General features: G+C 42.2%; 1 protein-coding gene across 3 annotated transcripts in view; it reads right to left on the bottom strand.

Moving 5' to 3' along the window:
* The window catches only part of vipr2 (vasoactive intestinal peptide receptor 2), a 148,631-nt gene that overhangs the window by 11,082 nt on the left and 111,870 nt on the right, over positions 1–25,679 (bottom strand). Inside the window, exons 10-13 of one of the 3 annotated variants that reach the window (XM_072576199.1) lie at positions 7,958–8,049; positions 5,925–6,054; positions 5,799–5,840; positions 1,803–3,667 (exon numbers count right to left, since the gene is read on the bottom strand). In XM_072576199.1, the coding sequence (XP_072432300.1) occupies positions 3,527–3,667; positions 5,799–5,840; positions 5,925–6,054; positions 7,958–8,049 (405 nt within the window). In that variant the 3' untranslated portion in view covers positions 1,803–3,526. Of the gene's footprint in view, positions 1–1,802; positions 4,979–5,798; positions 5,841–5,924; positions 6,055–7,957; positions 8,050–25,679 lie in introns of those variants that run through there. The other 2 variants (XM_072576198.1, XM_072576200.1) reach the window with 2 other exon arrangements.

Raw genomic sequence — 25,679 nt, 5'->3', positions numbered from 1 at the left:
AAAAATGAGCTCTTGCTGTAAGTTTTCATAAATGCATAGTTCAGATAGTACACAGGGGTAATTAATAAAGTTATCTACATTGTCTGTGAGCTTCTATCTGCTGCTGAAGCTTGTTCTCACCAGTGTTATATTTGTTCTTGAGGTGAAATATTGATTAAAAGCTGTTAGAAGATTGTCACTTGTAGCTTGTTTTTCATCAATCTGTGTCTATGGAATACCTGATCTGAAGTTCTCCCCATATTGTTGAGAAGTGTATTGGCCTGCTCTGCTGTTGATTTGGCGTCCAATCCTGAAGCTGCTTGAAATTTTGGGAATTGGGCCTTCCATATTTGCCAATTTGCTGATCTACCAAATATCTTGTATTTCTCTGATGGAAAGATTTGGTACAGGCGATTTTGTTTTTTGCATTGCCAATTGTTGAAATGCGTTTGAAATTGCTTTCTGTATTTGGATGACCATTGTTAAGTTTCTGATCTCCTCGTACTACACTCATTTTGTCAACTTGCTGCATTCCTAGTTTATTGAAGTAGTTGTTGAATCTTTGTTGTAAAGATCGTACTAAAACTGAAAGCTGTTAATATTCCTGCTATTTTAAATGCTGTTTTCAATGTTCGGGTTTCCTTTACCAATATGGCGTCTTCATACAGATGAATGAAGATTTTGTTTTTTCCCAAGATGGCTGAAGTATTTCTAAAAGATTTATGGGGTGGGGAGAGTCTTTCTCTAAGTGGTGTCAATAAGTAAGAGTCAATAATTTTTTTGACAGTATCAAAAAAGACTACTATGACATCAATCACACAATTTTTTTCTGTTGGTGAAATATTTTCATGTCAAGTTTGAATCATCATCATATTCATATGCTTTTTCCTTATCTCATTTACTTTGTTTTAGTCACTAAAATTAATAAAACAACCTAGCTGCTGAATAAAAAGGCTCAAACCATCGAAACATTAACGATTTAATTAACATCATTATTAGGGGTCTGAAACTTTGAATCCCAATAAACAATTTTTATTCTTGATTTCTTTTAACCAATTTACTTCATGGCTGGGAAAAAAATCTTTAACTTGCTTGTTGCTAACATTGTTGTTGTGTAAATAGCTTAGAGATTGTTAAATCACTCTTAGAAGTTTAAATTGTTCCCTAGTGTGGATACTGGAAACACTAATGAGCCAGTCAGCAGCAAATACAGGAGAGTTTCAGCCTGTAATGAAGACAGAGGGACTGTGCAGAAATGTAAGAAGTCTAGCAGCATCTGTAGACAGAGAAACAGTTAACACTTAGAGTTCTGGTGCAATGACAACATTGGGGAGGTGATGGCCTAACAATATTGTTGCCAGGCTATTAATATAGAGGTCCACCATGGCAGACGGTGCAATTTGAAAAAAAACCTGGAAATAGAAATATAATGATGGTGACACAGTAGCTCAGTGGTTAGCATTGGTGCCTCACAGTGCCAGGGACCCAAGTTCGATTCCACTCTCAGGTTACCATCTGTGTGAAGTTTGCACATTTTCCAGGTGCCTGCGTGGATTTCCTCCGGATGTTCTGGCTTTTCCCACAATCCAAAGATGTGCAGGTTAGGTGAATTGGCCATGTCAAATTGCCCATAGCAGCCAGGGATGTGCAGGCTAGGTAGATTAACTATGGGAAATGTGGGGTTACATGGATAGGATAAGGGGGTGGGTCTGGCTGGGATGTTCTTTGGAGGGTCAATTTGGATTCAATGGGCCGAATGGCCTGTGTCCCCACTATAAGGATTCTAATCTGTGATAACCACAAAATTATCATCAAACGTCGGGGGGGTGGGGGGGGGGGGGCGGGGCAGGACGGAACTTGAAAGGGCTCAGAAAAGATTTACAAGGATGTTGCCAGGGTTGGAAGATCTGAGTTACAGGGAGAGGCTGAACAGGCTGGGGCTGTTTTCCCTGGAGCGTTGGAGGCTGAGGGGTGACCTTATAGAGGTTTACAAAATTATGAGGGGCATGGATAGGACAAATAGACAAACTCTTTTCCCTGGAGTTGGGGAGTCCAGAAATAGAGGGCATAGGTTTAGGATGAGAGGGGAAAAATATAAAAGAGACCTGAGGGGCAACTTTTTCACACAGAGGGTGATACGTGTATGGAATGAGCTGCCAGAGGAAGTGGTGGAGGCTGGTACAATTGCAACATTTAAGAGGCATTTGGATGGGTGTATAAATAGGAAGGGTTTGGAGGGATATGGGCTGGGTGCTGGCAGGTGGGACTAGATTGGGTTGGGATATCTGGTCGGCAAGGACGGGTTGGACCGAAGTGTCTGTTTCCTGGCTGTACATCTCTATGACTCTATTATGCTCCTTTAGGGAAGGGAACTGCCTACCTCACCTGTTCTGGCCTGTATCATTCTGTCAGCAATCTTCTCTCCACTCTGGGCAATTCAGGATGAACAATGAATTCTAGCTTAGACAGCAACACCTACATCTCGTAAATGAATATATTTTTTTAAAATGACTGTTCTTGGATTGGCGTAACATTTCAGAGAGAGAAACACGCACCATTTTGACTGGAGGATCAGGTCATCACCAATTGTCTCTCTCATGTATGGGGATAGTTTATTTGGATTGACCACAGAGTGAGGAGGTGTGGTCTGAGTGCAGACCTCTCCTGAAAGCCTGAGTGATTATTAACACGGTGTATACAGTCACCTCCTGGGCCATGAGATAAGGTGTGAGTGGGGGTGGGGGTGGGGAGGGGAACAGATGGCCTTCCAGGGTATTTCAGGGCACTGCAGCTGTTGACTGGAGAATGCAAACGTTCTCCCCTTGTTGCTGCTTGTGTTATTATAATCATTCATTGAAACATCTGAACCAAATTGAGGTTTCCAGATGACCATTTCACTGCATTAACTCTTTCACTGATGCTGAAACCACTTAATTTTATTGAAATCCAGGTTTTTTTTCTGCATTATCCAATTCTGCACTATCTGCAGTGCAAATAGAAATGCAATTGCATGTTCGATGCTGACCAAATGGAGGAATTAGCTATTTTGAAATATTTAGCAGATGGTAGTTACTACTAATTCTTTACATCACCAATTCATAGTTTTTTGTTAAGGGTTTTGGTTCTGATGTCCATTCATTATATTTTATTCAACTTATAGTTGATATTATTTGAATGCAGTTGTGAAGCTAGGGATTGTTGCATGGAGCCTTTGATCTATTTAAACTAATTTGACTTATGCTAATGTCAAGAGAGGATGCAGAGGGAGTTATTGAACTGGTACCAAGGGTGTGAGACATCAGTCACATTGAGGCACTTCACCTCAGAACAGACTCAATGGGTTGAATGGCCTAATTTTTTCCCCTATGTATTCCAGGAGCTGTGAAGTTCTTGTTGGAGAACACTAAGGAGCTTTAATATCTTTGATAAAGTGAACAGAGGGAATAGTTTTCAATAGCAGAAGTGCCTAAATGAATTGGTAATGAAGAGAAAGTGAAATGAAGAGAATTTTATTCAAACTGAGTTATGATGATCTGGAATGCACAACCTAAAAGGCTGGTGGAAATAATTTTAAAAATAGTCTTTCCAAAAAAATGGATACGTTCTTAAATTGGAGAGTTTTCCAATAAGGGATGAATTTTCTAAGATGGTTTAAAGTTCTCCTGCTTTGTTGTACCATTCCATAATTCTAAGGAAAAAGCAGAGAGAAAAACATCATTCAAACCCACCAATTATTCCAGCTAGGTCTCAGTAATATCCAGGCCTCAATTGTTTCTTGAGTACCACGGTCCCACAGAGCAGTGGTGTTAGTTTCTAATTGTCACATACTTATTCACAACACAGCCCCAGAGTAATCGCTCAAAGTACACTTTGTGGCACAAAATCGCCTTCTTTAATCTTTCCTGGGTGATAGGCATCTCTCACAAGGCCATATATTGCCCTTCCTTGAGGTAAATGGGTTGCTGTGCCATTTTAGAGCGCAGTTCAGAGTTGATCACACTGCTGCCGATCTGGACTCACATGTCAGGCAGACAGGGCAAGGACAGCAGATTTCTGATCTATAGGACATTAGGAAACCTGATGAGTCTTTTTGACAATGAGTGATAGTTATCATGGTCACCATTATTGAGTTTAGCTTTCAATTCCAGATTTCATTCATTGAATTTAAAATCCATTAGCTGTGGGATCGGAACTGATTCTCCCCACAAAATTAGCCTCTGCCTCGGAACCATTACAATTATGCCATCATCTCCCATCTAATGAAATACAAGTTATGAAACGATTAGAACACGAGTCATACAACTTAAAATCCTGGAATGTTTAAACAATATACAAAATAACCTCACAAATCTATCTCTTGTGATGACACAGTCCAAGTTGTGATATGATAGAATTTCAATAAATACTGCTGACAGATTTCTGTGAAAGTGTACGAATGCCCAAATATCTTCAAGGACCTCAGATATCAGGAACTCAATGCATTCCAGGGATTGATGATATGGCTTATCCGTATTGCAAAGAGTTGAATGTGAACTAGGTGAAAATGTTGACTTCAGAAAGTTTGGTAAATGAATGTTCAAGCTGTTACTTAATTGGTGCAGAAGGAGATATTATAGATTTTAAAAATTCAAGAAACTCTTTAAATGGTGTTGGCCTGTTCTTACTGTTGAAAGTTTTAAGCGTACACATCTCAAAACGCAAATGCTCGAGTTTGGAAAGGAACTATCTGTGCCCGACATTTCCATCAGCTTCTCCCAGATCTCGATCACGGAATGTACGGAGGTCACTTGATTCTGCTGGATTTTTGTTAAGGAGAAAACTACTGATCTTGGAACCACATTTAGACCAGAGATGTTTCCGTCTGCAAGAAGGACTGAGATCGTGTACAGCGGCGAGAATAGCCATTCCCTGAAAATGATGTTCTGTGCTTATTGTAATCAGGCTTCAAGTGACAACCTGAAACCAGGCTCCGCCATTTCTTTTTCAGTTCAACTTGAACCTATATTTTAAGAATGAAGAATGTCAATGATTTTTAATACATTTAATTTCATACAGTTTGGTTCTAATATCAAGCCACATAAATATGTAAGAGACACATTTGAATTCTCCCACTCATTTCTAATGATTTGTCTTATTCCTGACATTTTCCTGATGTTGTGTATGAACAACAATCATTGCACAATAGAAAGTCAGAGACCATCAATCTTACTGATTTAATAAGAAAAAGTAATGACTTGACATAGCTACCATTTTAATGTATACTTAAGAAGATGATATACTTAAAAACGTAATTGCCCTTTGAGCTGCTGGCAGTAGTTATCTTGATTCATTGCAAACAAGTTCACAAGGTTCCTATCACAGAAACCCTCCAGTGTGGAAGCAGACCATTCAGCCCATTGAGTCCACACTGACACTCTGAAGAGCATACCACCCAGACTTGCATTTCCCATGGCTAATCCATCGAGCCTCCACATCCCCTGGACACTAGGGGCAATTCAGCATGGCCAATCCAACCAACCTGCACATCTCTGGACTTTGAGGAAACACACACAGACACAGGGAGAACGTGCAAACTCCACACAGACAGTTGCCTGAGGCTGGAATCAAACCCAAGTCCTTGGCAGCAGTGCTAGCCACTGAACCACCATGCTGCTTATGATACAGCAGTTGTGTCTTTACCTCTGGGCAGGAAGGTCCAGGTTCAAGTCTCACCTGCCTTGAATGTGTATCACTGCATGTCTGCAATGGGTTGATTAAAGTAACTCAATACAAGTAAAGTGGTGAACTGACAACTTTGACAAAATCAGAAGTTAACTTACCTCACTATTTAAAAAGCAGTACAGGACTGAAACAATAAGCCCCTGCACAAGGAACAAAACAATATGTGAATTCATCATAAAATCATTTGGTGTAAGAAATTGGGAGAGGTAGGAATTTTTTTTTACCTGAAAAGATCCGAAACATAATTCAAACGCAACCTGAAATTTATTGAAAACATTGTCCTGGAAAATAGCAAACACGATGTAATGTATTCCAAGCAATGGGATGAGGAACAATGTGGACTTGGCGAGTCTCCTGGTTAATTAGAAAGAACAGGAACAATCAGTGTGACATATAAATCCAGCAGCTCCATTGCACAAATGTCTCATTACAGCGTGCACAGGAAAGGTCAATTCGAATTGTATACCAGTTGGACCAAACAATACCCACCGTGTTTATAATCAAACACTACAGCAGGACTATTAACTTGCAAGGGGTATAACCATGCCAGAGGCTGTGGGAGGACTAGTTCATTTTAATCAATGGGTTTCATTCAAATGTTGGAGGTGAGGAGCCTGTCTTGAACAGGCAGTTCCCTGGGTTCAGCAGTAGGCAGCTTGCTCACCATCCTGCCAATGTACGGTAGGTACGGAAGGGAGGAGATGGCTCAGGAAGGGGTTCAGGAAGAGAGAGGGGCTAAGATCCAATGGTGTCATGGTTAAAGCTATTCTGTGGAGTCTAGTGGAGACTTCTTGCCTAACCTATCCCCTCAATCATGTTATTTTACTGAGGGGTTCCTAATCAGAAGCTTCCAGACTGATCTCTACATTAAAAAGATCATTAATGTTTATGATTAGATCAGAAAGAATAATGGGTAATATCCTCTGTCTTTCTATTGTACAATCATTATACCTATAATGGTATCAAGCAGACACCAGCATTATTCTGTGCAGTTTTGGTCTCCTTTTCTAAAGATTGGTGCTCTTGCTCTCGAGGGAGTGTAGCGAAGGTTTACCAGGCTGATTCTGGGGATGGCGGGACTAACGTATGAGGAAAGATTGACTATGTTAGGATTGCTTTCGCAGGGGTTCAGTGAGGGGGAATCTCATAGAGACTCATAAAATTTTAACAGGACTAGACAGATAGATGCAGAGAAGATGTTCCTGATGGGGATTGCATCCAGAACCAGGGGTCACAATCTGAGGATTCGGGATGGACCATTTAGGACAGAGATGAGGAGACATTTCTTCACCCAAACAGTGGTGAGCTTGGGGAATTGATTACCACAGGAAGTAGTTGATGCCAAAATATTGAATGTATTCATGAAGTGGCTAGATATAGCACTAGGGGTGAATGGGATCAAAGGTTATAGAGAGAAAGCACGATTAGTCTATTGAGTTGGATGATCAGCCATGACTGTGGTGAATGGAGGAGTAGGCTCGAAGGACCGAATGGCCTCCTTCTGCTCTTATTTTCTGTGTTTCCATATATCTGTTATGCTGGTCAGGGGAGGGGAAAGGAGGGTGAATGGAGTGCTTAGACTTGAACTCTCCTGAAATTGCCTGCTTTCTGCTGGATGAAGGGATTGAGAGTCCCTTTCCCATCTCACTAAGGATTAGGTGTTCTGTTATTTTCTCCCACAGTACAAAGATGTGCAGGTTAGGTGAATTGGCCATGCTAAATTGCCCATTGTGTTAGATGCATTAGTCAGGGAAAAATGTACAGTCGAGGAATGGGTCTGGGTGGGTTAATCTTCGGAGGGGCAGTGTGGACCTGTTGGGCTGAAGGGCCTGTTTCCATTCTGTAGGTAATCTAATCCAGGTTAAAAAAAGGATAAAGCTGCCTTAGTGAGAATAAGGGACAACAGTGCAAGTAAAAGCACAAAGAGACTTCAACAATCCTGTCAACCTCTACAATGGAATGAATGAGGCACGTCAAGAGACAAATTAGTTAAATGCCAGAATGGTACAATAATCCAATATATTTTTCATTCACAATAATCTTAAAAACTGATTTTGATGAATAATTATTGATAAAGTGAATATATGCCTCATTATTTGGTGGATTTTGCTATTTGAGATTTAATATACCTTCCCAAAACTTCTGAATTGGGACCGATTACACACAAATGTTTTGTATTTGAGTCTGTGCGCAATGTGAGCAAGACCCAATATTTTCGCTTATGCTCATAGTTTGAGACAATAAATAAATTGCTTACTTGTACTGTGAGTCGTTGTTGCCCTGAATATCTGGTGATTTTAGTTTCTGCATCAGTATTCGTACAATACTAATAAACAGGAGAAAGTTTAGCTGTAAATTAAACAGAAATGTCTGGATGAGCTGCATGCACTCCTGAGAATACAAAGATACCTTACCTGTTATTCCTGAAGATACATTGAACACATTTTATTTGATAGTTTCACTGCCTTCAGACATGCGCCTTTTGTATTTGCAAGCATGGTACATAACAAGATCACTTGTGTTTCAAAATCGCAGGTTGTGTCACCCATCACCACAAAAACCTCGATCTGCATCTTTAAAAAGACTTCTGTCTGAATCAGGGTGGGAGTATTGACCATCGTATGTCAGGCCCACCTCTCACTTGTGTAAGGTGGACCTAGTGACCAATGATTCCACCCATTCTTGTCACTCCACTGTATAACCCTGTAGGTGCTAAAGCCCAGACCAGCTCTCCATGCCGACTGAAGAGGACAGCAACAGCATCTCCAATGTTTTTGTGTTAGAGTAAGATTAACTTGAGATGGACAGTAAAAAACAAATGGGGGTCCTTTACATGCAGAGATAGGAGAGTAGACCTTAAAATCATAAGATTTAAGAGCAGAAAGTAAGCCATTCGGCCCGTTGAGTCTGCTACACCATTCAATGAGATCATGCTTGATAATCCTCAACTTCGTTTTGCTGTCTTATCCCCATAACCTTTGATTCCCTTACTGATTAAAAATCTTTCTCAGCCTCCAAGTATGTTATGATCCAGGCTCACCAGCTCTCTGCAATAAAGAATTCCACACATTCACTAACCTCTGAAAGAACAAATTCCTCTCCATCACTGTCTTAAATGGGTGACTCCTTACTCAGAGATAATGCCCTCTGGTCCTAGACTAGACTCTATTGCAAGGGCAAACAACCTCTGAGCATGAATCCTGTCAACTCCCTTAAGGAATTTCAATAAGATGGCCTTCCATTCTTTTAAGCTCCAATGAATACAGGACTACTGCACTCAAACTACTCAACTTTTCCTCATAAGATGGTTTCTTCATACTTGGGATCAACTTTGTGAACCATACATGGATAGCGTTGAACCTAATGGGCCCAAAACTGTTTCCAACATTCTTCGAGGTCTGTCTAGTTTCTTGTACAGTTTTAGCGAGGCCACCCTATGTCTATACTCAGTTTATAATAGGAATACAGAAACAGTAGGGAAGCTAAATGAATACTGTGCTTTTGTGTCTTCACAGAACACGTCATTTGAAATCTCCCTGAAATAATTCAGATTCAAGCCTATAGTGACAGTGTCTATCTTTGCTGTCTGGTCGCTCATTGTCCCAAGCCACTTGACTGTCGTGATTTCCTCCTCTCAACACCCTGAAATGAGTTCCCACTCTCTTCTCCTTGCCCTCTCTCAGCTTTTTCCACTGACAGTTTCTTGTTCAGTCATGAGAATGCATGTATGGAGTCATAGTCATAGTTATAGTGTTACACAGCACAGAAACAGATTCTTTGGTCCAACTCGTCCATGCCAACCAGATATCCTAAAATAATCTAGTCCTATTTGCCAGTATTCGGTCCATATCCTTCTAAACCCTTCCTATTCATGTACCCATCCAAATGCCTTTTAAATGGTGTAATTGTACTAGCCTCAACCACTTTCTCTGGCAGCTCATTCCATACACACACCACCCTCTGTGAAAAGGTCTCCTCTTTTTTTTATTCTTTCCTCTCACCGTAAACCTATGCCCTCTAATTTTGGAATCCCCTACCTGGGGAAAAAGACCTTGGCTGTTCACCCTATCCATGCCTATCATGATCTATTAAATCTCTATAAGGTCACCCCTCAGCCTCTGACACTCCAGGGAAAATAGCCCCAGCTTTTTCAGCCTCTCCCGAAAGCTCTAAACCTCCAACCCCAACAGCATCCTTGTAAATCTTTTCTGCACCCTTTCAAGTTAAAATCTTTCCTACTCCTCGGATGCTGTCTGACCAGCTGTGCTTTTCCAGCTGTACACTTTTTGACCTCAACATCATTCCTATAGCAGGGAAACCATTAGTGAGCACAGTATCCCAAAAGTGGCCTAAACAATGTCATGTACAGCTGCAACATGACTTCCCCACTCCTGTACTCAATACTCTGACCAATAAAGGCCAGTGTACCAAACGTTCTGTTCACTACCTTGTCTACCTGCAACTCCACCTTCAAGGAACTAGGAACCTGCTCCGCCAAGGTTTCTTTGTTCAGCAACACTACGCAGGATCCTCCCATTAAGTGTTTCAGTCCTGTACTGATTTGCCTTTCCAAAATGCAGCATCTCATATTTATTTAAATTAAACTCCACCTGCCACTCCTCAGCCTATCGAACCATCTGATCACAGTCCCATTCTACTCTGTTACCCTCTTCACTGTCCATTATACCACCAATTTTGGTGTCAGCTGCAAACTTACTAACTATTCTTCCTATATTCACATCCAAAGCATTTATATAAATGCCAAAATGCAGTGGATCCCTCTGGTACGCTGCTGGTCACAGGCCTCCAGTCTGAAAAGCAACCTTCCACCACCACCCTTTGAATGGAGTTGGTTTCTTTTCCTTGAGCACTTCTGCCTCTTGCTTTTTAAAATTGTCTTAGTATTACCCTCTATAATCATACCTCTGGGCCCATTCTCTGCTCCCCTTTCCTCTCCTCACATGCAGTATCCACCGTAACAACTTTTAGTAATCTGCCCAGAGGCCTCTTCCTTCACACTAGGACTATGGGAAGAAGGAAGCTGTTCTTATGGGATGGACTCTACCTGAATCATGTTGAGACCAGAGCCTTGGCAAATTGTACAGTGGGGAGGGGTTGTGTGTGTGTGTTCAGGTGCGTGAAAAAGTACGGAAAAAGTTAAAGTGGCAGGAGGGCTCAACAAAGGTTACCAGCGTTTCCAGAACAAGTCATAGGGCAGAGAGTAGGGAAAAAGTGAAGAGTCTAACTTCAGGCACAGCAAATAAATGGACAGGCATGAGAAAGGCTGAGGCTATTGTACTTAAATGCACACAGTATATAAAACAAGGACAATGATGTTGTAGCGCAGATTGAAATTGGCAGGTACAATGTTGTGGATATCACAGAGTCCAGAGTGTGGTGCTGGAAAAGCCCAGCAGGTTAGGCAGCATCCGAGCAGCAGGAGGATCGACATTTCGGGCATAAGCCCTTCATAAGCTCCTTCCTGGATATCACAGGGATGTGGCTGCAAGGGGATCAGGGCTAGAGGAATGGCAGATGGAGTTAATTTAGATAAATGCAAGGAATTGTCTTTTCGAAAAGCAAACCAGGACAGGACTCGATCAGCTAATGGTTGGACCCTGGGGAGGGTTGTCGAACAGACATACCTAAGGGTGCAGGTTCATAGCTCCTTGAAAGTGGAGTCACAGATCGACAGGGTGGTGAAGAAGGCTTTTGACCTGATTGTTTTGATCGGTCAGAACTGGGCACTATCCAAGGATATGCATCCTATTGAAAGGACAGGCAGATGGGCAGAGGGGGTGGGGATGGCTTGTCAGTGAAAAAAATGAAATTACATTGATAGCAAGAAGTGATACAGAGTCAGAAGGCATAGAATCTATTTGGTAGAGTTGAGAAAGCACAAAGGGGAAAAGACCCTGATGGGAATTGTGTACAGGCCTCCTAGCAGTCATCAGTATGTCATAGAGTCATAGAAGTTACAGCATGGAAACAGGCCCTTCGGCCCAATCTGTCTATGCCATCCACTTTTCACAATTAATCTAGTTCCATTTGCCTGTGTTTAGTCCATATCCCTCCATACCTATTTCATCCATCTACCTCTCCAAATGTTTCTTAAATGACGAAGTTGTACTCGCCTCCATCACTACCTCTGGCAGCCTATTCCAGACACTCACCACCCTCTGTGTGAGAAAAATTACCTCACAGACCCTTTTGTATCTCTCTCCTTAAACCTATGCCCTATAGTTTTAGACTCCCCTATCATAGAGTCATAGAGATGTACAGCATGGAAACAGACCCTTCGGTCCAACCTGTCCATGCCGACTAGATATCCCAACCCAATCTCGTTCCACCTGCCAGCACTCAGCCCATATCCCTCCAAACCCTTCCTATTTATATACCCATCTAAATGCCCTTTAAATGTTGCAATTGTACCAGCCTCTACCACTTCCTCGAGCAGCTAATTCCATACACGTACCACTCTCTGCGTGAAAAAGTTGTCCCTTAGGTCTCTTTTATATCTTTCCCCTCTCACTCTAATCCAATGCCCTCTAGTTCTGGACTCCCTAATCCCAGGGAAAAGACTTTATCTATTTACCCTATCCATGCCCCTCATAATTTTGTAAACCTCAATAAGGTCACCCCTCAGCCTCCGACGCTCCAGAGAAAATAGCTCCAGCCTGTTCAGCCTCTATCTAACAGCTATCATCTATGCCTCTCATGATTTTATGGATCTCTATAAGGTCACCCCTCAGTCTCCTCCGGAAAAAGTCCCAGCCTATTGAGCCTCTTCTTAAAACACAAAACACAGCCTATAGTTTCCTATGTTCTGCCTCACCCTCTTCTTAAACAGGGGTGTTACACTAGCCACTTACCCTGTCCTCTGGGACCCTCTATGATTCCAGAAAGATCATCATCAATATCTCTACAACCTACTCAGCTATTTCACCTGATGAAGGAGTAGTGCTCCGAAAGCTTGTGATTTCAAATAAACCTGTTGGACTATAACCTGGTGTTGTGTGACTTCTGACTCTAGAATATTATGGTCACTGCCTTGGTGAGCCTGGCCTCAGTCATTGGTAAGATCTTAGAGTCCGTTATTAAGGATGAGATTGCCGAGTACTTGGAAGTACATGATAAAATAGGGCTGAGGTCAGCACAGCTTTGTCAAGGGGATGTCATACCTGACAAATCTGTTAGAATTCTTTGAGGAGGTAATGAGCCAGTTAGGCAAAGGCAAGCCAGAGGACGTGACCTATTTGATTTCCAGAAGACCTTTGGCAAGGTGCCACACAGGAGGCTGCTGAATAAGGTAAGAGCCCATAGTGTTAGGGGCAAGATACTGGCATGGATAGAGGATTGGCTGACAGGCAGAAGGCAGAGAATGGGGATAAAGGGGTCTTTTCAGAATGGCAATTGGTGAAAATGAAGTTCTACTGGGACCACAAGTATTCACATTATATAGTAACAATCTGGAGGAAGAGTCTGAGGGCATTGTTGCTATGTTTGTAGATGATACAAAGCTAGGTGGAGGGACAGGTAGTGTTGAGAAAATGTGGAGAAGGACTTGGAAAGGCTAGCAGAGTGGGCAAAGAATTGGCACATAGAATATAACATGGGAAAGTGTGATATTATGTATTTTTATTGAAATAATAGAGGTGTAGACTAATTTTTAAATGGCAAAAGGCTTCAGAAATCTGAGGCGCAAAGGAACTTGGGAGTCCTAGTTGAGGATTCTCTTAATGTTAATATGCAGGTACAGTGACAATTAGGAAGGTAAATGCAACGTTAGTATTCATTTCGAGAGGGCTAAAATACAAGAACAGAGATGTACTGCTGAGGCTGCATATGGCTCTGGTCAGACTGCACTTATAATACTGCGAGCACATAGGAGGTTGACTAGAATGTTTCCAAGGTTGGAGGGTTTGTCATATGAGGAGCAGTGGAGGATTCTGGGTCTGTACTCGATGGAGTTTAGAAGGATGAGGGATGGATCTGACTGAAATGCCAGAATTCTGGCTATTGAGGGAGTGCAGCGTAGGTTCACGAGGTCAATTCCTGGAATGGCAGGATTGCCTTACACGGAAAGACTGAAGCGACTGGGCTTGTATACCCTTGAGTTTAGAAGACTGAGAGGGGATCTGATTGAAACGTATAGGCTTATGAAAGGACTGGACACTCTGGCAGGAGGGAACATATTTCCGTTGATGGGGGAGTGCCGAACCAGAGGACACAACTTAAAAATACGGGGTAGACCATTTAGGACAGAGATGAGGAGAAACTACTTCACCCAGAGAGTGGGTGGCTGTGTGGAATGCTCTGCCCCAGAGGGCAGTGGAGGCCCAGTCTCTGGATTCTTTTAAGAAAGAATTGGATAGAGCTCTTAAAGATAGTGGAGTCAAGGGGTATGGAGATAAGGCTGGAACAGGATACTGATTAGGAATGATCAGCCATGATCATATTGAATGGCGGTGCAGGCTCGAAGGGCAGAATGGCCTACTCCTGCATCTATTGTCTATTGTCTAATACTGAGAGGCCTGGATAGAGTGGATTTGGAGAAGACGTTTCCATGAGTAGGAGAGATTAGGATCTGAGGGCACACCCTCAGAGTGAAGGGATGACCCTTTAGAATTGTGATGAAGGGGAATTTTTTATGCCAGAGGTTGGTGAATCTATGGGACTCATTGTCCCAGGGGGCGATGGAGGCCAAGTTATCGAATGTATTTAAGACAGAGATAGATAGGTTCTTGTAAAGTATCAAAATTATGAGGAGAAGGCAGGAGAATTTCAGGAATGATCGAGTAGTAGAGCAGACTCAATGGGCTCAATGGCTTAATTCTGCTCCTATGTCTTACGGTCTTACGGAATGCTTTGTATGAACCTTCCTCCACCATATTCTTAGGCAGTGTATTCCAGATTTTGGCCACATGTATGTGAATAGTCTTTTCTCATATCATTTTTGTTCCTTTTACCAACTATCTGAAATCAGGAGCTGTCTGCTCCTGTTCACCTTTTCGCATTTACCCTTTGTTTTATATTTCTTTCATTTTGCTGTTTCTACCAAAACAAATTATTTCACAGTTCTCCACCTTGAAATTCTCCATCCAACTTGCCTGCTTCCTTTTGAAGATCTACATTATCTTCCTTACAAAGTTTGCAATGTATCCAAGATTCATATCAACTGCAAAGCTTCAGATTGTAGCCAATGCACCAAGTCCTAGATCATTAGTTTGGAGTCGGGGTAAGGGTCCCAATACTAACCACTGGGGAATGCCACCACAAGGCTTTCTCCAGTTCGAGAAACATCCATGAACCACTTTTCTCTGTTTCCTGTCAGAAAATCAATTTTGCATTCATATTTCTACTGTTCTTATGATTCTACAATCCTTGCTTACAAGTCTGTTGTGTAGCATTGTGTCAAAAGCCTTTTCGAAGCCTAGGTACACCACTTCAACAGCATCAATCCTTTCAATTATTTCATCAAAAAATCTCCAGCTAGATAGATTGAAGAAGTTGCGACTACACTCCTTGGAGAGAAGAAGATTTGAGCTATAGGGAGAGCTGAACAGGCTGGGGCTGTTTTCCCTGGAGCGTCAGAGGCTGAGGGGTGACCTTAGAGGTTTACAAAATCATGAGGGGCATGGATAGGGTAAATAGACAAAGTCTTTTCCCTGGAGTGGGCGAGTCCAGAATGAGAGGGCATAGGTTTAGGGTGAGAGGGGAGAGATATAAAAGAGACCTAAGGGGCAACCTTTTCACACAGAGTGGTACATGTATGGAATGAGCTGCCAGAGGAAGTGGTGGAAGCTAGTACAATTGCAACATTTAAAAGGCATTTGGATGGGTATATGAATAGGAAGGGTTAGGAGGGATATGGGCCGGGTGCTGGCAGGTGGGACTAGACTGGGTTGGGATATCTGGTTGGCATGGACGGTTTGGACCGAAGCATCTGTTTCCGTGCTGTACATCTCTATGACTCTATGATTAAAATTGAGGGTGGATTTAATCAAGGTTTTCAAGAGCATTAGTGAACTGGACACAGTAGATAGGGAGAAGTTGTTCCTGCTCATAATAGAAATGAAAGGGTATTTATTTAAAATAATGTGCAAACAAAGCAAGAACGATATGAGAAAAACATATTCACACAGAGAGTAGTTAGGGTGTGAAGTGTACTGCCTGGAAATGTGATGGAGTTCAATTGAAGCATTCAAAAGAGCATGGATGCTTATTGGGATTGAAATAACGTGCAGAGATATAAAGGACAGGCAGGAAATTGGCACTAGAGAATAGAACTAATGCAGGCACAATGGGCTGAATGGCCTCCTTCTGTGCGTGCCAATTCTGTGATTCTCTGTGATTGCATGATTGATAGTTAAACATGATTTTCCCTTGAGAAATCCATGCTGACTTTCCTTAATTAACCTGTGTTTGCCCACATAGCTATTAATGTGGCTGGGAACATGAGTATCTGCAAGTTCTCCTCTAAGCCACTCACCACCCTGACTTTGAAGTATATTGCTGTTCCTTCACTGTTACTGGGTCAAAATCCTGGAATTCCCTCCCCAGGGGCATTGTGGGCCAACCTACAGCTCGTGGACTGCAGCGGTTCAAGATGGCGGCTCACTATCCTCTTCTCAAGGGCAATTAAAGACAGGGAATAAGTGTTGGCCCAGCTAGTGAAGAACACACCCCTGAATTTATATTAAAAAGAGTCCTGCGCTATTATTTCTAGAAATTTCTCCACCACCGAAGTTAAACTGATTGACCTGTGGAATTAATTTGGCCTCCTATGCTGTCAGGTTCTGTCACAGCTGGTGTGACAGGAAGGGAAATTCCTGCCTTGTTAAATTTTCACTTCAGTGTCATCACTTGAAGTCAAATCGGTGACGATATGGGATTTGTATGAATAATACTATTTATTTATGTTCTCATATCAGGAGCACTTTAGGAGCAAAGATTTGTAAGCTGTTCCCAAGCTGCTTCAAAGCAAGAGAACAGCTGGAGTAGGTCAAAAGCAGCATTAAAAATGTGCAAAAGCATTACTTTATCTATTGCTGAATTTTAATCAAAGAAAAATGTCACCCCAGTGAGACACTGTCTCATGTCCAAGGAATGTAATTATGGGTTAGCGGAATTATTTTATTTGGATCAGGAGTGACAAGGGACCAGTGGGGAGTGATTAACGGTTCTATGAAACACTAGAGAAAATCAGCAGCAAGAACTTTATTGACACACACAGGATTGGAAATTTTTGTTTAATTGAAATAACCTCTCTCAGGTGGCTTGGTATTAAGGTGTCAGGCTTGACATGTGGACGGAATATTTCTGTGGAGTTGAATTTCCTATCACTGGGATCGTCGAAGAGCAAATGAACCCACCCAAATTGTTTCTGGAAGGTGTCGGAATCGCAATCACCAGCCTACAGTTGGACCTCCATCAGGGAGAGCCTTTATTCAGCTGAGAATGGCAGGCCATCCACAAGACCTGCCAGGTGACCTCGGCTTGTGGTGGGCTGTGACGGTGGGTGCAGGTAGTTCACTCACTTATGTAAGTTATCCGTGTTGAAAGATTTTCAGAGATTTACAAACATATTGGTTCCACCTTTCCCTTTGCAGGCCCTTTTCCGGTCCAGAGGTCAAGTAGTCACTACAGAAGAGCTCAACTCTTTCTTTGAGAAAACAGACCCACCATCAAATGAACAGCACACCCAACTGAGCAAGGTAACAATAACAATAACAACAATCCAGAAGTAGAGGGAAACAAGGAAGGGACTAACCCAAAATAGTATTGGTAGCGAGATAAAATACCCAGCTCTCTTTTTTAAATCAACCTGCTCTGACTTACTATAACAAACCGCTGGAGTAGGTGGGACTTGAACCTGCATCTTCTGCCCCAAAGATAGGGACATTACTGCTGTGTCATAACAGCTCCCTCCCAGCTTCACCACCCCCCCCCCACCCCCACCCCAGAACTCAGCTTGTAAATACAAAGTTCGAGGGCTTTTGATTATCTCTGAGGCTGACCTTGTTATCTAACTTGACACCATCACTGACGCTGAGACAACTTCAAAGATCAGTTTTTGATGAAGCTGACAACTGGCACATTGGCACTGGTGAATGAGGAGCTGGTGGGGATGATGGTCGTGGTGGCTGGGGTACGGTGGAGAGGCTCATTCCATTGGCACACATAGGATGGACCAGAGAATGCCAAACATGAAGGACATGCCTACCCCACAGGAGCCAGCTGGCAAGTCACTGGGACAGGGCATGGTTCTTAACTGGAGCCATGATGTGGTACATTTGGCTCCTGGTGTGTGGGTTCCTGCCAAAAGCAATATGCCACAATGGCAGAAAGGCATCAGACTCCCCACACTGCCAAACTTGTTCACCACTCACGCTCTTTTCAATGGGCTGGGAAATGTCACTCCTGAGTGTAATTTATGCTGACACTCCAGTGAACTCTTGACGGAGTGTTGCATTGTGGCAACTCCTCTGGCCATATTTGAGCAACAACTTTGATGAAGAACTCGTGAACTCTCTTGGTGTCTGGATCAATCTTGACCCCTCAACCAACATTGCTAAAACATGACCCTGTCATGTACTTCACTGTCATTTGTGGGACCTTGTGCTCAAATTGTTGTATTTCCTACATAACAACAATGATTACATTTCATTGGATGGAAAGAGATTCAGAGTGCCCTGAAACTGCACAAAGGTCCATTAAATGTAAGCTGTTTCTTTCTGAGTCCCTGTCTCTCTCTCTCTCTCTCTCTCTGTCCTGGTGATACGTGAGAATGTTAAACAATCTTTAGCTCGATATGAAGGAGGTCAGGGAATTCTCAAAGTGTCAGGCCTGAACTGCACTGCACTGTGTGATTTTTAACTTTGCCAAAGAACAAATGCACTAACTGGGAGAAATTGGAAATTGCTGGGTGACTGTCTACATCAATAATTTGCAGTTTGTGAAGTGTTTTGGGACGTTTCTGAGAGACATCATAAACAAGTCTGTCTCTCTTCTAGATAGCAATTCAAGCACTTTTGACTTCATGACAAAGAAATCTGTCCAATCTTCAGTGAGAATCTTTTCAGAAGGAAGGATGGGACTCTAAACCCATGCCCCAATTCATTATTGAGGGCTCCCAGTTTCCTCGATTACAGAACCATACAGGCCCTTTGGCCCACCATGTCTGTGACTGACAAACACCAAACTTCACCAATCCCATTTACCTGCACTTGCTCCATGGTCTACTGTACCCTGGCATTTTAAGTGCTCATCCAGAATCTTCTTAAATGTTGCAAGAGTATCTGCATTCACACTGTTAGGAATCTAAATCTAAATCACCCTTTCATTTGGCATGTTCCATATTTCACCCACTCTCTGGGTGAAATGCTTTTTTCTCAGATCACTTCTAAACCATTTACTTCTCACCTTAAACTTATAGTCACTGGTCTTCGACATATCTGCCATACGGAATAGATTCTCAATACTTTGACAATGCCTCCCTCAGTTTTGTATACCTCCATCAGCTTCCCCTCTCTGCTTCTTCTGCTCCAAAGAAAGCAAACCCAGTCTGAGTCTCTCCTCATAACTGAGATTTTTCATCCCAGACAACATCCTGGTGAATCCCCTCCATGTTTAGGATAGGCCTGGGCTAACTCAAGGCTTGTGAGTTTGTATTAGGCTTATTTCAATCTTCCAGTTTAATTGCAAAACTTTTTTTTATTATTGGATCATTATTCTGCTTTTAACTGAATATTCTTTTAATTTATTTCTGATATTATTAACAGATTGGGAATTGACTTTGCTAATGCACTGTTTGCCACTTTTGAACTCATTGCTTAGAAATTCTTCAAAGCATCGAATATGATGATTTCTTTTCACTACATTGGTGTAATTGTTTTCCCCCAACCATTTCCATCAGTATCATCCTTACTCTCCTGAATTCAGAATTTGCAGGGTGATGGGGAAAAGGCAGGGGAAATAGCACAAGGTGTCCTTCAGAGAGTTAACACACACTCAACAGGCTGAATGGCCTCCATTCTGTGATTCAGTGGATCTAAGTAGTCAGTAACTGCGTACCAATAGTATAAATTAACAAAGATGTATCGCAAGAAGTCTTACTTCAGTAGATATTGGAGGCAAAGGTAAGATTTCCATTTTGAGCTCTCATATCTTAGAATCAGTCATATAGCATTGAAAGAGACCATTTGACCTCCCTTAGCTGTGCCTGCCCTATTAAAACAGCTATTCTATTAAATTACAGTCTAGTCACTTATTCTCAGATAAGAACATTTCAGATAATTTCTTTGTCTTGGTCCCTATTCAAGTCCCTCTCTCTCAACAAATCCGTCTTCCTTCTGTGTGTGTTCCTGAAGAAAAATCTCTCCCAGTTCAGCCACAAATGCACTATGTAAAGTTCAACTGGCCCTTCATTCACCATGTTAAAAAGCACACAACACCAGGTTATAGTCCAACAGGTTCAATTGGTGTTGTGTGATTTTTAACTTTGTACACCCCAGTCCAACACTGGCATCTCCAAATCATGACTTCATTCATCATGGTACTCAAGAACTCCCAATCTCCTTAAATATTTCTCTCGCTGTAAGAGAGCACACTGTTTTATTTTTGGACAATGGTCTGTAATTTAGAAAAATGCACAACACTTTAAAAAGGAGAGAATTAGGACTTTTTAAAATAGCTTGTGGGACATGGGCATTACTGGCTGGGCCAGCATTTATTACCCGTCCCTAGCTGCCCTTGAGAAGGTGGTAATGATCTGCTTTCTTGAACCATTCCAGTCCACCTGCTGCGGGTTGACACAAAATGTCCTTAGTGAGGAAATTTCAGGATTTTGACCCAGCAACAGTAAAGGAAAAGCAATATAGATCCAAGTCAGGATGGTGAGTGGCATGGAGGGGAAGTTGCAGGTGGTGTTCCCATGTATCTGCTACCCTTGTCCTTCTAGATGGAAATGCTCGTGGGTTTGGAAGGTGCTGTCTGAGGATCTTTGGTGAATTTCTTCAGTGCATCTTGTAAATAGTATACACTGCTATTACTGAGCATTGGTGGAGGAGGGTGTGGATGTAGTGCAATTCAAGTGGGCTGATTGAGTGTTGTTGGAGTCGGCAATTGGAGAGTATTCCATCACACTCTTGACTTGTTCCTTGTAAATGGTGGACAGGATTTGGAGAATCAGTAGGTGAGTTACTCATTGCAATATTCTTAGCTTCTGACCTGGTCTTATGGTTTATCTGGTGAGTCCAGTTGAGTTTCTGGTCAATGGTAACCCCAAGGACGTTGATAGTGGGGGATTCAGTAATGGTAGCACCATTGAATGTCGATGGGCAGAGGTTAAATTGTTTCTTATTGGGGGCGGTCATTGCTTGACACTTGTGTGGTGCCAATGTTATTTGTTACTTGTCAGCTCAAGCCTGTATATTGTACAGACTTGCATTTATTCAGGATATAAGGAGTCATAAATAGTGCTAAACATTGTGTAATCATTGGTGAACATCCACACTTCTGACCTTATGATGGAGGGAAGGTCATTGATGAAGCAGCTGAAGATGGTTGGGCCATGGACACTACCCCGAGGAGCTCCTGCAGAGATGTTCTGGAGCTGAGATGGCTGGCCTCCAACAACCACAGCAAGCTTCCTATGTGCCAGGTATGACTCCAACCAATGGAGAAGTTGCCCCCTGAATACCCATTGATCCCAGTTCTGCTAGGGCTCCTTGATGCCATACTCGGTCAAATGTGGCCTTCATGCTGATTTCTTTGCAATTTTGGGAAAAAAATGTAAAACTTATTGGTGCAGACAAAACAATGTTAATCTTTTGGGGACACTGAATCTACATTATGTAATACTCGTTATTATAGATTTTGAAGAGTTTAGCATAGAAACAAGTCTCTGATTGGCCAGGTGCAAGTTAACACAGACTCTGAGTGGAGTGAAACAGAGAGTGAGAGAGAGAGCGAGAGCGAGAGAGACATCGTGAGAGACAGCGAGAGAGAGAGCGAGAGAGAGAGGGGCAAGGAGACCTTAGAAATTGGCTGAATGATCTTGCTCTCTCTCTTTCTCTGTGCAGCTGCATTCCAGAATTTTCTGTTGAAACAGCAGAAAAGCTATATATAAAAATGCTGAAAGGAATAATTCTAAAAATCAAAGACAACAAGATTACCAAGACAATCAAGCAAACACTAAACTACACAGTGACCATTACTGTGCAGATGACATTGATGCATCATCGAAGGACTAATCTATCTCATTACAAGACCATAAGACACAGGAGCTGGAGTAGGTCATTTGGTCCATCAACATTATTCTTCCATTCATTGCGATTATGACTGGTCTGATAATCCTCAATTCCATTTTCCTGTCTTTTCTCTTAACTCTTGATTCCCTTATTTATTAAAAATCTGTCTATCTCAGCCTTAAATATACTTACTAATCCTGCCTCGACAGCCCTCTTCTGAGAGAAGAAATTCCTCCTCCGAGTGTGGGACTCGTGGCTTATTAAAGAAGTTGAATCGCTTGTCAAGAGGAAGAAGGAGGCTTATGTGAGGATGAGATGTGAAGGCTCAATTAGGGCGCTTGAGAGTTACACCTTAGCCAGGAAAGGCCTAAAGAGAGAGCTAAGAAGAGATGGGAAGGAACACGATAAGTCTTTGGCAGGTAGGATCAAGGAAAACCCTAAAGCTTTCTATAGGTATGTCAGGAAAAAAAGAATGACTAGAGTAAGATTAGGGCCAGTCAAGGACAGTAGTGGGAAATTGTGTGTGGAGTCCAAAGAGATAGGAAAGGTGCTAACTGAATATTTTTCGTCAGTATTCACACAGGAAAAAGACAATGTTGTTGAGGAGAATACTGAGATACAAGCTATTAGACTAAATGGAATTGAGGTTCACAAGGAGGAGGTGTTAGCAATTCTGGAAAGTGTGAAAATAGATAAATCTACCTGGGCCTGATGAGATTTATTCTAGGATTTTTTGGGAAGTTAGGGAGGAGATTGCAAAGCCTTTAGTTTTGGTCTTTATGTCACTATTGTCTTTGGGAATAGTGCCAGAAGACTGGAGGATAGCACATGTTGTCCCCTTGTTCAAGAAGGGGAGTAGAGACAACCCTTGTAATTATAAACCAGTGAGCCTTAATTCTTTTGTGGGTAAAGTTTTGGAAAGGATTATAAGAGAGAGGGTTTATAATCATCTAGAAAGGAATAATTTGATTAGGGATAGTCAACACAGTTTTGTGAAGGATAGGTTGTGCCTCACAAACTGTATTGAGTTCTTTGAGGAGGTGGCCAAACAGGTGGATGAGCATAAAGCAGTTGATGTGGTGTATATGGATTTCAGTTGAAAAGGTTCCCCATAGTAGGCTATTGCAGAAAATATGGAGGCATGGGATTAAGGGTGATTTAATGGTTTGGATCAGAAATTGGCTAGCTGTAATAAGACAGAGGGTGATGGTTGATAGGAAATGCTTATCCTAGAGTTCAGTTACTAATGGTATATGGCAAGGATCTGTTTTGGGGTCACTGATGTATGTCATTTTTATAAATGATCTGGATGAATGTGTAGAAGGATGGGTTAGTAAACTTGTCGATGAGACTGAATTCAGTGGAGTTGTGGACAGTGCAGAATGATGTTGCAGGTTACAGAAGGACATAGGTAAGTTGTAGAGAGGTGGCAAATGGAGTTTAATGCAGAAAAGTGTGAAGTGATTCACTTTGGAAGGAGTAACAGGAATACTGAGTTCTGGGCTAATATTAAGACTCTTGGTAGTGTGGATAAGCAGAAATCCTGATGTCCATGTGCATAGATACCTGAAAGTTGCCACCCAGGTGGATAGGGTTGCTAAGAAGGCGTACGGTCTGTTAGCTTTTACTGGTAGAGGGATTGAGTTTTGGAGCCATGAGATCATGTTGCAGTTGTACAAAACTCTGGAGTGGCTGCACTTGGAGTATTGTGTACAGTTCTGGTCACCGCATTCGAGGATGTGGAAGCATTGGAAAGGGTGCAGAGGAGATTTATCAGGATGTTACCTAGTATGGAGGGAAGGTCTTACGAGGAAAGACTGATGCACTTGGGCTGTTTTCGTTAGAGACAAGAGGTGACTTAATTGAAGCATACAAGATGATCAGAGGATTAGATAGGGTGGACAGTGAGAACCTTTTTCCTCAGATGGTGATGGCTAGCATGAGGGGATATAGCTTTAAATTGAAAGGTGATAGATATAGGACAGATGTCAGAGGTAGGTTCTTTTTTCAGAGAGTAGTAAGGGCATGGAATGTCCTGCATGCAACAATAGTGGAATCTCCAACATTAAGGAATTTAAATGGTCATTAGATAAACATATGGATGATAATGGAATAGTGTAGGTTTGAAGGGCTTTAGATTGGCTTCACTGGTTGGTGCAACATCCGGAGACACAGGACGTACATGTATTTGGAGAGTCAAGGACTGATTAGTGATAGTCAACTTGGCTTTGTGTGTGGGAAATCATGTCCCACAAACTTGATTGAGTTTTTTGAAGAAGTAACAAAGAGGATTGATGAGGGCAGAGTGGTGGACGTGATCTATATGAACTTCAGTCAGGCATTCGACAAGGTTCCCCATGGGAGACTGGTTAGCAAGGCTAGATCTCACAGAATACAGGGAGAGCTAGCCATTCGGAAACAGAACTGGCTCAAAGATAGAAGACAGAAGATGGTGGTGGAGGGTTGTTTTTCAGACTGGAGGCCTGTGACTAGTGGAGTGCCACAAGGATCGGTGCTAGGGGTCCACTACTTTTCATCCTTTATATAAATTATTTGGATGTGAGCATAAGAGGTATAGTTAGTAAGTTTGCAGATGACACCAACATTGGAGGTGTAGCAGATTACAACGGGATCTTGATCAGATGGGTTAATGGGCTGAGGAATGGCAAATGGAGTTTAATTTAGATAAATGTGAAGTGCTGTATTTTGGGAAAGCAAATCTTAACAGGACTTATACACTTAATGGTAATGTCATAGGGAGTGTTGCTGAACAAAGGGACCTTGGAGTGCAGGTTCATAGCTCCTAGAAAGTGGAGTCACAGGTAGATAGGATGGAGAAGAAGGCATTCTGTATGCTTTCCTTTATTGGTCAGACTATTGAGTATAAGAGTTAGGAGGTCAAGTTGCAGCTGTACAGGACATTGCTTAGACCACTTTTGGAATATTGCATGCAATTCTGGTCTCCTTCCTACTGGTCTCCTTCCTACAAGTTGTGAAACTTGAAAGGGTTCAGAAAAGATTTACAAGGATGTTGCCAGGGTTGGAGAGATTGAATAGACTGGGGCTGTTTTCCCTCATGTGTAGGAGGCTGAGGGGTGACTTTATAGAGGTTTATAAAATAAATACATACAATAACTTTAACCTTAAATAAGTGATACCAATTCCCAGTGAGTGACTGAAGGATAATGCAACAAGATTTCAAGGTTTTGGACTATAACTGTAACAAAAGAGCCAAAAGCACCATGTACCGAACATTATTCAATGGGTAAAAGTACTCTAACCTACAAGATATCCCCCATTTAACACCATTGAATAGACTACACCACTGTCACCACCCACACAACCAGAGGGCCTATTCTCAGGGTGAGGAGGCACACATTTACGACAAAAATGAACATAGAACACTACAGCGATGTTTCAGAGTCACAGTCATAGAGACGTACAGCACGTAAACAGACCCTTTGATCCAACTTGCCCATGCTCACCAGATATCCCAACCCAATCTGGTCCCATTTTCCAGCACCCGGCCCATATCCCTCTAAACCCTTCCTAATCATATAGCCATCCCAATGCCTTTTAAATGGTGTAATTGCACCAGCCTCCACCACTTCCTCTGGCATCTCATTCCATACACGCACCACCCTCTGCGTGAAAAAGTTGCCCCTTAGGTCCCTTTTAAATTTTTCCCCTCTCACCCTAAATCTAAGCCCTTTAGTTCTGGACTCC

Source organism: Chiloscyllium punctatum, chromosome 8 (assembly GCF_047496795.1).
Source record: "Chiloscyllium punctatum isolate Juve2018m chromosome 8, sChiPun1.3, whole genome shotgun sequence".
Taxonomy (NCBI): domain Eukaryota; kingdom Metazoa; phylum Chordata; class Chondrichthyes; order Orectolobiformes; family Hemiscylliidae; genus Chiloscyllium; species Chiloscyllium punctatum.
This window is presented reverse-complemented; position numbering and strand designations above follow the sequence as displayed.